The sequence below is a fragment of the Elgaria multicarinata genome, chromosome 5 (genome assembly GCF_023053635.1).
Source record: "Elgaria multicarinata webbii isolate HBS135686 ecotype San Diego chromosome 5, rElgMul1.1.pri, whole genome shotgun sequence".
NCBI lineage: Eukaryota > Metazoa > Chordata > Lepidosauria > Squamata > Anguidae > Elgaria > Elgaria multicarinata.
Window position 1 is genome coordinate 60,364,571 of NC_086175.1, and position 16,757 is coordinate 60,381,327.

General features: G+C 39.1%; 1 protein-coding gene across 1 annotated transcript in view; it reads left to right on the plus strand.

Moving 5' to 3' along the window:
* Window positions 1-16,757, plus strand: part of POLA1 (DNA polymerase alpha 1, catalytic subunit) — a 244,401-nt gene that overhangs the window by 169,802 nt on the left and 57,842 nt on the right. The window contains exon 36 of the mRNA XM_063126490.1: window positions 7,899-7,992. Coding sequence (XP_062982560.1) covers window positions 7,899-7,992 — 94 coding nt within the window. The remainder of the gene's footprint in view (window positions 1-7,898; window positions 7,993-16,757) is intronic.

Genomic DNA, 16,757 nt, shown 5'->3' on the forward strand with positions numbered 1-16,757 from the left:
ACAAACTATTATGAAGGAGGTAATTTCAGTGTTCTATTCAACCTGCTGCATGTGTGCAGTCAGGGAGATGTGTACCAGCAATTACTGCTGAATCCAAAAAACTAAACAAATAACTTAATCGCTGTCGTCCTCCTTTTTTTTCCTTCTTCAGGAAGCAGTAATCAGGATTTACTAAAAATAAGTGGTGTATAATAGTATAATGATGATGCATATCATAGAATAGCTAATAAGGAATAAAATAAGCTTCTGTAATATAAAATACATTTATGTGAAAGAAGGGTGAAACTATAAGTATTAGGATTACAAAAAATAGCTTTGGGTGTAGAAAAAATGTTTTTTGCAGGTCTTGATTGGGGCTATATGCCAAATGGAACATTAAAAATAATCTAGTTTTGTTATTATAACATGCACTTTTTACATGGAATTTTGACTAGTTAAAATAACTCAAAAATTTAGTATTCTTTAGGTTAAAAGTTCTTTATTAAATGCATAGAGCTGGAAGTCTGAGTTTCACCAGAGGTGCAGCTACTCATTTCTTGACCTAAGACAACATATCTTAAACCGGAAGTGTTCCTGGCAGGTTCCTCCCAAGCTTTGACTTGAAATAGCACAATGAAGGTTATTTCACAATTTTCCCAGGCTTTTTATTCTATTGTCAAAGGTTGCTTTCAGACAACACGATAGTCAACAGTGGGGTAATAATCAACTCAACAGTTGTTTATTAAGGGGGTACTACCCACACAACATGATAATAATCAACCGTGGTGTGGATTAGGATCAGCATTGAGTTGACTATTAGTCCACACTGAGTTGACTCACTCATCCCCTACCCTCTCTCCCCCTTCAGTCCTCCCGCTAGTATCCCATCAACCATTGCTGATGAAAGTCTATGCTGCCAGCTGGACAAGAACAGGAGCTACCGCTTTGACCACTCTTGCCTTGCGACTCTGTGGCTGACGAAATAACCAACACGATAACCAACAGTGGTTCAAACAGCCAACTCTGCCCAGTGTTGTTTATTTGCATTGGTTATTTTGGTCAAATAACCAACCACGGGCTAAAAAAACTCTTCCACACAACACGATAACACACAACACGGTGGTTAAATAATCAACCGTCGAGTATTTAAACTGCCATTGGTTATCATGTTGTCTGAACCCAGTCACTGATTAAGAACAATCAAAACTGACAACATCAAACTGTCTTTACCTTTTTGCTGTTGAGCAACATAACTATACCTTTCTATGTGGTTCCAGCAATGTTATCTTATTTTTGTTCTATTAGTTTATACCCTGTCTTTCCTCCAAGGATCTCAAGGCAGCATATATGGCTGTCTTTCCTCCATTTTATCTTCACAACAACCTATGAGTTAGATAAGGCTCAAAGATAGTGGCCCCTTTCAGAAGACACCTTAAACCACAGTTTTAAACATGGTGGTTAAGCCAGAAAGCTGGGCTATGTTCAGAAGACACCTTAAACCACAGCTTTAATCATGGTGAATAAGGCTTTTTGCCTTTTTCACTGTGGTTAAAGCCATGGTTTAAGGTGTCTTCTGAACACGGCCCAGCTTTCTGGCTTAACCACTGTGATTAAAGCTGTGGTTTAAGATGTCTCCTGAATGGGGCCAGTAATTGGCCCAAGGTCATGCAGTAAGCTTCTTGTATGATTGGGGATTTGAAGCCAGATCTCTTTATGCTAGGCCATACTCTAACCACTACACCAGGGATAGATAATTTGTAGTCCTACTGATGTAGCCCTCACATCAGTTCTAGCTAGCATAGCCAGTGGTGAAGGTTCATTGGAATTGTAGGCGAAAACCTCTGTAGGGCCATATGTTGCACACCCCTACAGTACAACATGCCCCTCTCATTTTTAATTGGAAATATGCATACTGTGCCCCTTGCATTATTTAGACTTGCTACACTTTCTTTATTAGCATTTATATAATCTTATTTTCTTTAAAAAAAAAAAAAACTATCAAGAGGGTGTACAATATCTAGTTCCTTTATACCAGGGTTAGGCAGCCTTCCTAAGAAATGGGCATATTTAGCAATTTGAGAAAATGTCCTGATGACCACCACAAAACAACTGCCATGGGAGGTGTGGCAAAGGACAATTAACCTGCTGAAAAGACTAAGTAGACGGTAGAGGTGGGATCCTTTGAACCAACAGTTCTTCTTCGTGGTCTCTGTATTCACAGGATGGGCTCTGCGCCTGCGCGGAGCCACGATCGGGAAACTTCTATAGCTGAGGCGCTTTGGGGCGGTAACCCCTCCCCTGCGGCGATATGCACATGCTCAGAAGGGTTCCTACCCGTTTCCCCCAAGTTCTCTTCGACCGCCACTGCGGCAACATCATTGAGAAGCTTCTCCTCCAGTTAGGCGTTTTTTCCTTCTTTCAGCAAGGAAAATGGGTTTCCAACAACCCTATGCTCCATCCCAACGTAGATGGTCCCGACCACGCTCTACTTTCAATCAAGATCGATACCATCACCAAACTGCAACAACAAAAGAGACAATTCCCAACCTCCAAGGGAAGACCTTTCCCCAGAAAGAATGAGCAGCCACACAAAAGTCGATTTTGACCCTCTGCCTGCTCCTCTTCAAATAAGGACCACTTCTTTCAAGGAACGCCTAGCCTACTTTTTACCAGCATGGCAGGCCATTACGACCGATTGGTGGGTCCCCTCTATCATTCAAAAGGGTTACAGCCTCGAATTCAAAGACTTCCCTCTTCTCGGTACCGTAAAATACACCCTCAGCAACCCAACCCTTGCCTCAGAAGGGCATCTAGGATTGTACCTCCTCAGAATCTCCGCAACAGTTTCTACTCCAAGTATTTTACGGTTCCAAAGAAGGATGGAGGTCTTCGCCCAATTTTGGACTTAGGCGAACTAAACACCTACCTCAATGTCAAAAAGTTCAGGATGGTTTCACTAGCCTCCCTCCTTCCCCTCCTACAAAAAGACAATTGGTTTGCGTCCACAGACCTGCACAATGCCTACTTCCACATCTCCATAAACCGATCCCACCGAAAGTTTCTCCACTTCATCATTGGAGACGTGACCTATCAGTACACTGCTCTACCTTTCGGGCTTTCAACCACACCGAGAGTTTTCTCAAAAATGCATGGCAGCAGGCTGCGCAAACCTCAGGCTCAAAGGCGTCGAGGTATATCCTTACCTCGACGACTGGCTCCTAGTCACCAAAACAAGGTCACACCTGCGAACTTCCATAAACATCACCTGCACACTCCTCAAAGACCTCGGACTGTGCATAAATCACAAAAAATCCAATCTTCACCCAAGACAAACTATCCATTTCATCTGAGGCATACTAAACTCCACCTTAGGCAGAGCTTTCCTGCCCCACGATCGCGCCTCCAACATAAACCACCTCGCATTCCATATGACTACATTGACCCAAGTGACGGCATTCGACATCCAACGCCTCCTCGGGCTCATGGCATCGACGACGGCTGTTGTCCAGCAAGCCAGATTCCGCATGAGACACCTCCAATTCTGGTTCATCCACACATTTGACATCGAAGCCGACCCAAGACACACAATACTCACCCTTCCGCCTCAAGTCAAGAAGTCCCTCACATGGTGGACAAAATCCAAGTCTCTGTCCCATGGGATACCCTTCCAGCCCCAACACTGTCAGGGTGTAATAACCACGGATGCATCCCTCTTGGGCTATGGCGCCCACTACCAAGGGCTCACTGCCCATGGCCATTGGTCACACACCGAGCGCCAGAATCACATCAATTGGCTAGAACTGATGGCAATCTTCAAAGCTCTAAGAGCTTTCGAACCAATCCTAAGACAGGGTCTTGTCCAGATTGCAACCAACAATACCACTGCAATGGCGTACCTCAACAAGCAAGGAGGAACGCAGTCACAACGCCTTCTAGACCTTGCACTGCAAATCCTACATTGGTGCACCTACAGAAACCTCCAGATCACTGCAGTTCACATTGCGGGCATTCGAAACACCATAGCGGACTCTCTCAGCAGATACAAGCAAGAGTCTCATGAGTGGCAACTACACAGACCAGCCCTCCATCGTCTGTTCAGCATCTGGGGTCGACCGAACATTGATCTCTTCGCCACCTCAGCGAACGCAGCCCTGCCACGATATTGCAGCAGAGCAGGCCTTGGGGTGAACTTGATGGGGGACGCGTTCACCCTCCACTGGAACACAGAATACTACTACATATTTCCACCTTTTCCTCTAATAACACGAGTCGTTTCCAAGATCGCGAACGAACAAACGACATGCATTCTAATAACTCCATGGTGGCCCCGCCAAATATGGTTTGCTCGCCTCCTACGTCTCTCCAAGGACAACTACCATTACCTCCCGTATACCCCCAGCCTCCTCACACAGTCACAGGGACAACTCAGACACCCCAGTGTCAGGACCCTCAAGCTAACAGCTTGGCGGATCTAGACTCTGAGACTCTTCCCACGACATTACATCGCATTCTACAAGCATCCAGGAAGCAATCCACTCGAACCTCATACCACAGAAAATGGACTGCCTTCGTAGCGTACGCTGCTTCTAATAATTTTCTACCTAGGACATCTTCATTACCGCAAATTCTAAGTTTTTTATCCTCCCTTTTCGACAAAGGACTCCGTTATTCTTCACTTCGTGTTTATCTAGAGGCAATCTCTGCTTTTCACCCTCCCGTTGAGGGATTTACAGTTTTCTCACACCCCCTTTCAAAAAGTTTTCTAAGCGGAACCCACAATTTGCGCCACTGATTAGACCCATAGTCCCAACATGGAGTCTATCGGTAGTATTGCTAGCTGGAATCCAGAACAGGAGGACTGAACACTGCAATATTTTGTTGCAAGTTCCACTTATTAATTTGTATTAATGATAACATAGTCCACATTATTTTCTTGGTCTCACATATATTGCATAGTTCAATAATGGTGAAACTCCAGCCTACATAGGTTCCCTGCCCAGCCTGTGGAATCCTCTTGGATTCCTCCAGGGGATGGGGCATGGCCCCCATCTCATGGAAGAATGTCTCCTGATCAGAGATTACAGTGCGATCCAGCTTTGCTAATTGTTGGCAACTTGGCCAGTGCTTGGAGGACCACTTGTGCACTGCTTGCCTCCCTGATTGGGGCAATGAGCAACATGCAAAGGAGGCAGCCAGTGCCCCTGTCTCCAAATACATTCCTTTCTCCATGCAGAGAGAGGCACAGAACATTTTTCCTCGCTCTGCACACAGAGAAACAAAATGGGTGGAGATGATGTCAAAGGGGAGACTTAAATCACTTTCCTAATGCATTTTCCACAGCTGTTGCACCCTTGGTAGACATTTTCATTGAGCTATTCACCATATCGCCAAGACCCCTTTCTTGACCAGCCACTGCTACCTCAGACCCCATCAGTGTACTTGCAAAATTGGATATATATATATATTTGCCCCAAGGTGCATCATTTTACTCTTACTTACAGCGAAATTCATTTGCCACTTAATACCCATCCATCTAGTTTAGAAAGATCCTTTTGGAGCTCTTTGCAATCCCTCTGTTTTTACCACCCCTAATAAGTTCATTTCATCAGCAAATACAGCCCCCTCACTGTTCACCTCTAACTCCAGATTATTAATGATCAAATTATAAAGCACTAGTCCCAATATAGATCCTGGTGCAATCCCACTTCTTACTTCTCTTCATTGTGAGAACTGATCACTTACAGTAAACCTACTCTTTGTTTCATGCTCTGTATCCAGTCACCGAGCCATCTTTTTATTCCATAACTGCAAGGAATCTTCCTAAAGAATAGAATTTTAGGAAATACATTGAATAAGGTGCTAAAACATAATTCATTAGTATGATTTAAGTATAATCTTCTGTAAAGTTTTGCCTGCATGGGCCTGCCTCCATTACTACTAAGCTAGGTAGTATTATCTATTTTCTAGTTCTAACTGTTGTTTCCTGACGCTGCAGACACTTTGAGTTATTCTAAATATCTTTCTTCCTGTTAAAACAAGCCTCAGCATTGCTTGTCCGATGCTCATATGAGGAGAGGAATGTACTAATATTTGGTTACTGCTGTTTCTTCCTGCATGCTGTTGTGCGGTTCCCCTGGCCTGTGTACCTTCCTGTATCACTTTTCTTTACGAATATTGTCAAGACTACTGTGAAGTGTTGTAAGTCTTAGGGGGCAGAAGTTATGCTAACTGAATTCCACACTGCACTATTTGCTAAGACAGATTTCTAACTCAGAAATAATGGTTGCTTGCTGTGGATCTTCTGTAACCTATTCGTTCATTCTTTCAAACACCCACTCTTCAGCCAAAAGAGCTCCCAGAGCAGTTTAGAGATCATTTTTAAAAAAACAAAACAAAACCAGAAAATCCAAGGCAACCTCTTCAAGCTTCAAGCTTACAATCCAAAAGACGACAGAAAAGGAGATGGAGAGAGAAGGTGAAAACAGGATAACCAACAGACCATAAAGTGTATATTAACATTGTCTAGGGAATATATTAAGCTCAAACAATATTTTGCTTCTTACTGCATATCTATGTAATGTGTATTAACCTAATTTCTTATTGAGTAAACCTGTACATGCTGATCTGGAGAGGATTCTAACAGGTTTATGTTAATTCCTCAATTCTTTGGGTCAAGCTACTAGAAAGTTTACTGTAACACTTTGGAGAGTCATATGATTAGAGATAGGAAGTTGGCATAGCCATAGTTCAGTAAGCCAGGTAGATCCATATTCCTAAGTAACGCTTCTTAGTGGTTATCACATGTCCTACTGTTCTGTAAGTAGGTTCAGGCAAAATATGAAAAAAGTAGCTACTGTGCTGTTCTTTATCTAAAACAGGAAAACTTCTAAAGCTCCCAAGCTAAATGTATGAGTGTTATAGGTATATGTATTTGCGATATTTATTTATTCATTTATTACATTTTTATACCGCCCAATAGCCAAAGCTCTCTGGGCGGTTCAGAGATCCTTTGGAAAGCCTTAGAGTAAGCTCTCGAACAGAAATCACTGTAATTTGGATTGGAATGAAAAATTTAGTTATGACCAGTAAATCGGTGGATTCCACACACCATATTATATTCAACTTCGTAGTCAGAGTATCATTTTTGAAGTGTTTATAAAAGAGATTAAGTGTAATGTTCAGCATATTAGTAGATTTCATTTAAGCTTAGTTTATGCCAGGTGGCATTAAGGCAAAGCAATTAATCAAAAGGTAAATTTGAGAATATACTATAACCCATCGTACAAAGCTATGTATGCTTTGTAAAGAATGAAAGTAGTACTAGATGCACATACTAGCTAAATGCAATAAGGTGCTTCAGCCATAGCTGCACAATATCTCTATACATCTATACAATTTTGAATAAATAACTCTATAATTTATCCAGTCTCTTGAAGGCATGTTATGAAGTACCTGACACTGGTTCGCATCAAAGACATGATATGGGATTAGATTATTCACAAAAAATTACTATTATAAATATTATAAACTGTATTTGAATTTATGAACAACAGTAAATAGGAAATTCTTGTGAGATAAAATAGTTACATGAAACTGCTGTTGGAAATAGGTTTTGCACATCCAAACATTTTGTTTTAATTAAACCAGAGGATGTATCCATATTTACAACACAACAGCTTTTTGCATTGTTTATTTAGGGAGATTGGGGAACATTTGAAAATTTTATTGTACCACACTATTCAGCTGCATTGCTTCCTAGGGCAGCTTACAAAAGTTAAAACTATCATAACATAAAAAGTTTAAATCCAATAAATAATAGTAAAACAGCATAACTGTATATAAATGTTGTAACTGAGCATTTTTTTTCCTGAGCATTTTTTTCTATCGTGTGCTACATTTAAGTTCTTTTTACATTACAGTACTCTGACAAGGCCCTATTCACCCAGCTGTGCTTTTACCGGTGCATTTTTGATGTGGACTGTGCAAAGGAAAAACTTTCAGTTCAGGAGAAAGGTATGTTAAAACACTGTAATTACCCTGTGAGTTTAAAGTGGAAATTTGCATCATAAAAGGCAGTCCTACTCTGTTGTACCAGTCTAATCTGCATCATTTTCCTAGCATCATTTACACAAAGTTAATTGACTGCACGAATTAAGAAATTCCATATATAAGAAGAAAGCTGCATGTCATAATCATCTGCTGTATGCCCCTCACTCTATTGTGGGGCGGGGGGGGGGGGGAAACAATGTTAGGTTTACACTTTAAATTTATTTAATAGGTTGGAGGTGCTGATGATAATCTTCTGTTAACCTTTCATTTGCTGGAAAGGTTCTTTTTGATTAACCTAGTAATAACAGTAAAATGACTAACTTTATAAATATATGTAAATTGAAAGAATTAAGACTACTACTAATTTATTATTAGTAACCTCATTCACATACTAATAATTTTATTTACACGTAATAATAATTTTTACATATACTTTTTCATAGATTATTTATGTTCTGTTAATGTATGTGTATGAGTTACCTATCAAGATTATTTTGGAAACTAAATTAAGTTTATCTTTGATACCTTTAGGAGGTATTTAAGGCCTAATCTTATGCATGCTTAGACAGAAAAAAATCCTGCAACTCCCAGTATTCCCCAGCCAGTTGCAGGACTTTTTTCTGTCTAAACACGCATAGGATTGTGCCCCTTACATTTGTATGTAGTTTGCCACTTCTGCAACAGTTTCTTCAGAAATACCATGGTGGTTTTGGAAAAGTTTATAATATTGTCTCTTATACTTCTAGTTACACCAAAACGTCTAGTACTGTGCCCAAATGTTTATATGGCCTTTTGAGGGAACTGATTTATGCTGATTTTTCCCCATTTGCTGCAGTCATTCAGGGTGATTGAATGATTCTATATCATTGAAAAATCTCTAGAAAATGACTGATTTGTATATACAGGAAGTTTAATAGGGTGGAATGTATTACTAAATGTATTAATCTGAATTTATATCATATTTATGAACTTAGTCAATCCACATCTGTTCAACAGAGGACTGAAATTGGAGGTTGAGCAGGAATGGGTTTCTTCCTTTGCAGAAAAATAGCAGGGAGTCATACCGACCCAGCGTCCATTGATACTTGTTATCACTTCCTCAGTAGTGATATGTGGGAAGTTTGAAATTGGGTTACACACGGTACATTTGGCTTATTCCCATTCCACAAGGCAATTGTTAGTAACTCTTCTTGGCTAGTGGTTTCTGCCAGCTCATGTCCCATTTCTTACTTCTTCCTCAACTACTGGAAAGTTGGAGACAGAGGAGAGAAAGAGGAGCATTTGCATTCTCCTGTATGTAGATAGGGTGGGCAAGCTTCACTACTCATGTATGTGAAATGCATGGTAAATATCTGAGAGCACATAGGTATGCCTACCTGTGCATGTATGCTTGTTTTTGTTCCTGTACACATATTTATTTATTTATTTATTTATTTATTACATTTCTATACCACCCAATAGCCGGAGTTCTCTGGGCGGTTCACATATGCATTTTTTCTTCAGATCACTGAAAGGGACACGTGCAGGTCGATCATTCAACTCCTTCCCCACCACTGTACGTTTTTATACATTCAACTTGAAGTTCTTTATTCTAATTTTCCTGATCTAGTCAATTTATGAATCTTATATAAGAATACAGTGGTGCATTGCTTTTTACTTAAGAGATCTACCATTTATGAAATATTATGCTCCTTTTTGTTTTAAACTGAAGCTTGAGCAATGCAGACATGCAGAAAATGTTGAAAGTTCAAAGAAGTTCAAATCTCAAGCTGTAATAAACAAACCGTATGTTTCCATGCCCTGGCCAGGAGTTTGAGGCAGTTGGGAAACTACAGCTCCCACGTAGCTCCACACCGTGCAGGGAGAAAAGCACAAAGGCAGAGACAGTAGGAGGGCCTTGGACTTTGCAAGTCGAGCCCGCTCTCAGCCCGGCCACATTGGCAGCAGGGAAGGTGGTGGAGGCAGCAGCGAACACTCTGAGGCAGCGGAGGAGGAGGAAAAGGATTTTAAAATCCTTTTTAAAATGTGGGGGAAGAGGGAAGGAGATGGTGAAAGAAGCAAATGTCATTCAGCAGTGACAGGTGTGAGGAAGTGAGAGCCAAAAGTCCTCAGGAAAGTAACATGCATATAGCTTCTGTAGGACTGATGTAGTGGGAGTCAAAGAGTTTTGCCCTCAGACTACTAGTGCCCATGATGACATGGCCTTTACACTAGTAGATTTCATAGTGTAATCTTGGTACCTACTTTCACAAATCACTGAACTAATAGATACTTAGCTTTTCATAAGTATTTTTTCCACCCAAGCTCTTGCAACAGTGGAAATTCTGGAAAACCTTTCTAATAAGCCTTTTCTGAATTGTGATGTAACATTGCATAAGCCCATTACAATTCCTGAGAAGAAAGAATCCATTACAGAATGTGAGCTTTACTACTGCTAGTATGAGGACCATGGAAGGCCTGTCTAACTGTGGGGGAGCAGACACTGGTGAGATGTGACACAGTCTTAGGACAAATTTATTTATTTATTTATTTATTACATTTTTATACCGCCCAATAGCCGAAGCTCTTTGGGCGGTTCACAAAAATTAAAACCACAATAAAACAACCAACAGGTTAAAAGCACAATTACAAAGTACAGTATAAAAAGCACAACCAGGATAAAACCACACAGCAAAATTGATATAAGATTAAAATACAGAGTTAAAACAGTAAGATTTAAATTTAAGTTAAAATTAAGTGTTAAAATATTGAGAGAATAAAAAGGTCTTCAGCTGGTGACGAAAGCAGTACAGTGTAGGCGCCAGGCAGACCTCTCTGGGGAACTCATTCTACAACCGGGGTGCCACAGCGGAGAAAAGCCCTCCTTCTAGTAGCCACAAAGAAACATACAAGTGGCAAAAGGTCTGAGGAGGCCTTTGGAGAAAGATAGAAACAAGTCAAACTTTATGTATTAATTTCAATAATTATCCAAAATTTTGCTGCTCTCTAATATTTATTTTGTTTAGTGGTTCTTCTTGCTCTATCTTGTCAAATATTTAAAAAAACAGGTTTAAAGCTCATTATGGAGAAATTGTCTTCCATGCAGTTTTGGAGAAGATATCACAATTAACATTGGATCTGCTTCCAATGAAAGGATGTAGCCAGTCTACTGACTGAGAGAACCAGGCTCTAGTTCAAGCAATGGAGCCATCAGCAACTTAACTTAAATGATATCCTGAAGGACAGACCAGAAATAATGACTTCTGTACATGTCATACTTTCTATTAAGTCTTGCATTTTCCATTCTTCGGCATATAAAGTCCGCTAACAGTGGCTGATATAGCAGTAGCAAATATAGAACACCTTAATTCTAGAGCTTTCTGATGCTGTTATCTGAAGTTCCTGAAGATATCAGAATAGTGCCTGAAGTTAAAATGGGAGGTTAGGTTATATTGAGATTTTTATTGATTGAAAGTAGGTCAGATACTTAAAAGCATTGTCTGTACCTTCAGAGCATATTTCAATACTTACAGAGATCTTCATGCTTTTCATTTTTATACTGTGGATTTATAAAACAAACTAAATGCATGCTCAGTAAACACTTTTACACAGTTATAGAAGCATTTTACACTCCCACCTTCATAAAAATACTAAACATACTCAGTTTACTTTCTGGATGAATAAACAGTAAAATTGCATTTAGAAAAATGAAACGGTTAAACTGTATGACCTACATGCAAAACAGAAAATCTAACTTTGAATATTTGTTTGTATCCTGTAATTTAAACATTGTTTTTCCCTCTATGTTCATAACTTGTACGCCAAATATCAGTACAAAGTGATTTTTTTTATGGATGAGTTGCTAGAAAGCTTTAGAAAGAGACTATTCATAATGGCAGTATTTCTCAGAGTTACTAATGGATGGATCTTCAATATGTCTCTGTTAGGTGACCATTATTAAGAAAAGTATAAGCAGGATATTGCAGCTGTGTCTCAGAACAAACCTGAGAATGAAATGCAGCATTGAAATCTGGCTATTTCCATAAATATGGTTGGAGTGCTCCCACAAAGTATTATGACACTTTGTGTGGAAGGGGCAGAATAAGAGTTTTCATATATGCATTGAATTGGCGTATGGTTGGTAAGATAGTATTTATATCATCAAGTTGATAATTGAAGTAGCTTTGAAAATAACTTCTCAAACATCAGCTAGTAAAACAACTCGTTATGATTGTTTTTCATATTCAGTCAGTCTAGAGAGAATTTCTTTACAAGGTTCACTGGCCTACTGGTAACTAATGTACACTATAAACTCTTGGTCACGTTTTCTGGAAAAATAGGCAGATTCAGGCGAAATTTGAAGTTGGGACTAAATAATTAGATAATTAGGAAAATTTGCTGGACGATAAATTACACCATTTAAAATGCTTTTGGAATGAAATAAGACAATGGAATACAGTTTTTCAAACATGCATCATATATTTTCTGATATATTTTTATCAACAGTATTTAAGGAATATTAAAATCCACAGTGTTAAAACCATTTATAGCACTATCCTATACATGTCCAAATTAGATTTGGACTTCCAAATTAGATTACTGCAATGCCCTCTACATGGGGCTGCCTTTGAAGACGGTCCGGAAGCTGCAGCTTGTGCAAAATGCGGCGGCCAGATTGATAGCTGGAACAGGGAGGTTTGAGCATGTAACACCGATTCTGGCCCGCTTGCATTGGCTGCCTATATGTTTCCGAGCCCAATTCAAGGTGCTGGTCTTAACCTATAAAGCCCTACATGGCTTGGGACCACAATACCTGATGGAACGCCTCTCCCGACATGAACCTACCCGTACACTGCGCTCAACATCTAAGGTCCTCCTCCGAGTGCCTACTCCAAGGGAAGCTCGGAGGATGGCAACAAGGGAGAGGGCCTTTTCAGTGGTGGCCCCCCGACTGTGGAATGATCTCCCCGATGAGGCTCGCCTGACGCCAACATTGTTATCTTTTCGGCGCCAGGTCAAGACTTTTCTCTTCTCCCAGGCATTTTTAACAGCATTTTAACAGCATTTAACAACGTTAAGTTTGTTTTTAATGGACCCCACAATTGTTGTTTTTAAATGGATACTGTTGTTTTTATACTGTTTTTATGTGTGTGTGTGTGTGTGTTTTTAAATTGTATACTTTTAATGTTTACTATTTTTAAATGTTGTAAACCGCCCAGAGAGCTTCGGCTGTGGGGCGGTATATAAATGTAATTAAATAAATAAATAAATAAATGTCTATTCAGAAGTAAAACCCCTGAATTCAATCGGGCTTACTCCCAAGTAAGTGTCCATAGGATTGCAACTTTAAAGTTTTTCTGGCTTGGTTTTATTTGTTTCAATAGGATTTCAGTGGATTTACTATGATTTGGGGTAAAATATATACATTTGATTGTTACTGAATTGCTATAATTATGCTTTAAGAGGATAATTCAGTGTCTTAATATCTGTACAATTTTTCTCTATTTTGCCATCAGGTAGTTGATACAGTAGACTAATCACTGATTATTATTTTTTTGGTGGGAAAATACAGTTTTAAAGCAATGGGAGAGAATTTTTTGTAGATGTATTGTGGTTATACAGTTGATAGTTTTTATTTCCATAATGTTTTTTACTACATAATTATACATCTTAATTACGTAATTACCATCATAATTATTATGTAATTACATGTAGTTCCACTAATTACAAAATCAGGAAGTATAATTATCTACTAAAATTTTTCTAAAATCTTATTTTATGAACTGGAGATCATTTAAAAGACCAATTGGTTAACTACTAACATGGTTTCTTTACTTGCATCTGACATCCTGATATGATTTCTGGCCACGTCCTTTTGAAGCCAGCAAATGGCTAAGAATGTTGCTGACAACTACCTTAAGTGAATTATGGAAGTATAATAAAGTTATTTCACTTCACTTTTCCTCTGAATTTTCATAGGGTGTATATTTGATGCTGCTACTATTATCTATCAGAAAATCAAGCCATTTGTTAATTTAATTTTTAATAAGTAGCAACATACTAGAAGTATAAATAATTCAAAGTTAAAATTAAATAGATCAGCAAGAGGTAGAATTAGATAGTAATTAGGTTTTGATATGGAAGATCTGAGTTCCAGTCCAAGCTTAGTTATGGATTATCTTAATTGGCCTCAGTTCCCCTGACCTAATGATGTCCCAAGTAAGGAAGATAGACATTGCAAATTGAAGCTGGGACATACATTATAGTTGTTATTATATTTATAAGCAATTGTTTGTCAAAGAGTCTCCAATGTATCATACTAAAGTCTCTTTTGTATTATATTATACTATACTATAATCTCCTGAGGTACACATGATCTGTTGGTGGGGGGATTCTCTTGCATAGAACATTTCATATGGGGAAACCCAGTGTTATGCTAATAAGCAAGCCATTATTTTATTGTATATTTGCTTTTTCTCAAATAACAGCAGACATTTGCACGTACAGATAAAAGGGAAATGTTTGTTATAGAGAAGTATTTACTGCTCTGACCTGAAGCAAATTTTATATGAGCCAGAGCATTGAAGAATTTGATCAGAATATGTGGGAGGGAACAATCTCAAAATAAATGGGGTTGAGTCCTGTCAACGTGTTGACAGAGAATTGGAAAAGTAGATCCACTAAAGTAGATCCACTATGGTGACATAGATGCACCTGTTTTCATGATTTAACATCCTCTAGCAGAAAACGGAAAAATGTTCTCACTGTATGTCTAGAAAATACAGGAAATAATGTGAAGAGAAATGGATACGTCATTGTGGACAAGAAAAGAGGAAGGTTGTGTTTAACGCATCTGTCTAGCATTTTTCTGCCCATTTTGTGCCTCATTTTAAAATGGGTAACACTAGTTTAAAATGGACAATGCTATGGCCATTATTGCTATATATTACCTCCAGTACTAGAGACAATATGCCTCTGTATGCCCCTTGCTAGAGAACACAGGGAAGGTGCTCCTGCAGATATGTCTTGTTTATGGTCTCTCAATAAGTGTCTGGTTGACCACCGAAAGAACAGAAAGCTCAATGAGATACACCTTCGGTCTGATCCAACACAGTTCTGCTTATGTTCTTAGTTTTCAAACTGAGTGTCCAGAATGGTGTCCTGTACATGCAAACCTATTTATTTTATTGTTGAATAATTGTGTAAATCATTTAAAGTATAAACTAGAATTAAGATGAACTTGCTACTCCCTAGCTTTCTTCATCAAAGATTAATCATCATACATTTATATGCGTTTTCCATAATATGGGCAAATGAAGTAGAATAAACTAAAAGTTTAGATGCTGGTCTCCAGATCCACTGAAGGAAATAAAGCCTTAGGCTGATATCATCAGCTTTCAGCAATCTTACTACTTCTCATTGGTGATTGTGCACAGTTTGCACCCACATTCTCAGAATAAATATCTAGTGAAGATAACTGTTGTCCTGTCATGTTGCATATTTAACCTATTCTTTACCTTATTTTTAACCTGCAGTTGATCTTCCCAGGATTATATCTGTCAAATGCATATCAAAATGTTTTCCTATCTTAAATTATTTAACTCCAAATCTAATAATGCAATTATTTTGACATAAAAATGTTACTTACTGTAACATTTCCACTTAAAATAGGCATTTTCATTTTACAAAAGATGTATGCGGCAAGACAAAAAAGAATAAAAAGTGAGTGACAGACTGAGCTATTTTATTTACTAGATAAAAACAAATAATCCTATTAGTGTCAAATATTATGAACTTGGAATTAAAATACTGAGCTATTTATGTGACTGCTGCATGTTTTTATAACTCTGAGTGGGCTATAGCTATGGGATTAAATTAGTAACAGAAATAGTGACAAGTGCATTAGGTATTTGAAATCTTTGATTTGAATACCTGTAAAACTATTTTCCCTTTGTATTAGTTGCAACAGCTCAGAAAAGAAATGCTGCTGTGAGGATGGGGGAGGGAAGTAATTGAATCATGTGTTCATCCCCATTGAAAAACACATGGCCTTATTATTAGCAGATTATCTATGCCTGAGTATTGACAGGGAGAGTGTGTCCTGCTGGTACTTTTGAAACTTTCAGTGGCTTTCGATACCATCAACAATAGTATCCTTCTGGATCGCCTGAGAGGATTGGGACTCAGGGGCACTGTGCTTCAGTGGTTCTGGTCCTACCTCTCACGCAGGTTCCAGATGGTGATGCTTGGGGATAGCTGCTCCTCAAAAAAGGAGCTGTTGTGCGGCGTACCGCAAGGTGCCATCCTTTCCCCAATGCTATTTAATATTTACATGAAACCGCTGGGAGAGATCATCCGGAGGCATGGGGCGGGGTGCTATCAGTATGCTGATGACACCCAAATATATTTCTCTATGCCTTCGACAACAGCGTCAGCTAAGGATAGTGTGTCTCCTCTGAATGAATGCTTAGAGGCAGTAATGGACTGGATGAGGGGAAACAAACTAAAGTTGAATCCAGACAAGACGGAGGTGCTTGCTGTCAAAGGCCACAACCTAGGTTTGGATGTGTGTCAACCAGTTCTGGATGGGGTTACACTCCCCCATGAAAGACTGCGTTCGCAGCTTGGGGGTGCTTCTGGATCCGTCGCTCCAAATGACAGCCCAGATAGATGCGACGGCCAGGAGTGCCTACTATCAGCTTCTGCTGATACGCCAGCTGTGCCCTTTTCAGAGTTCAGAAGACCTAAAG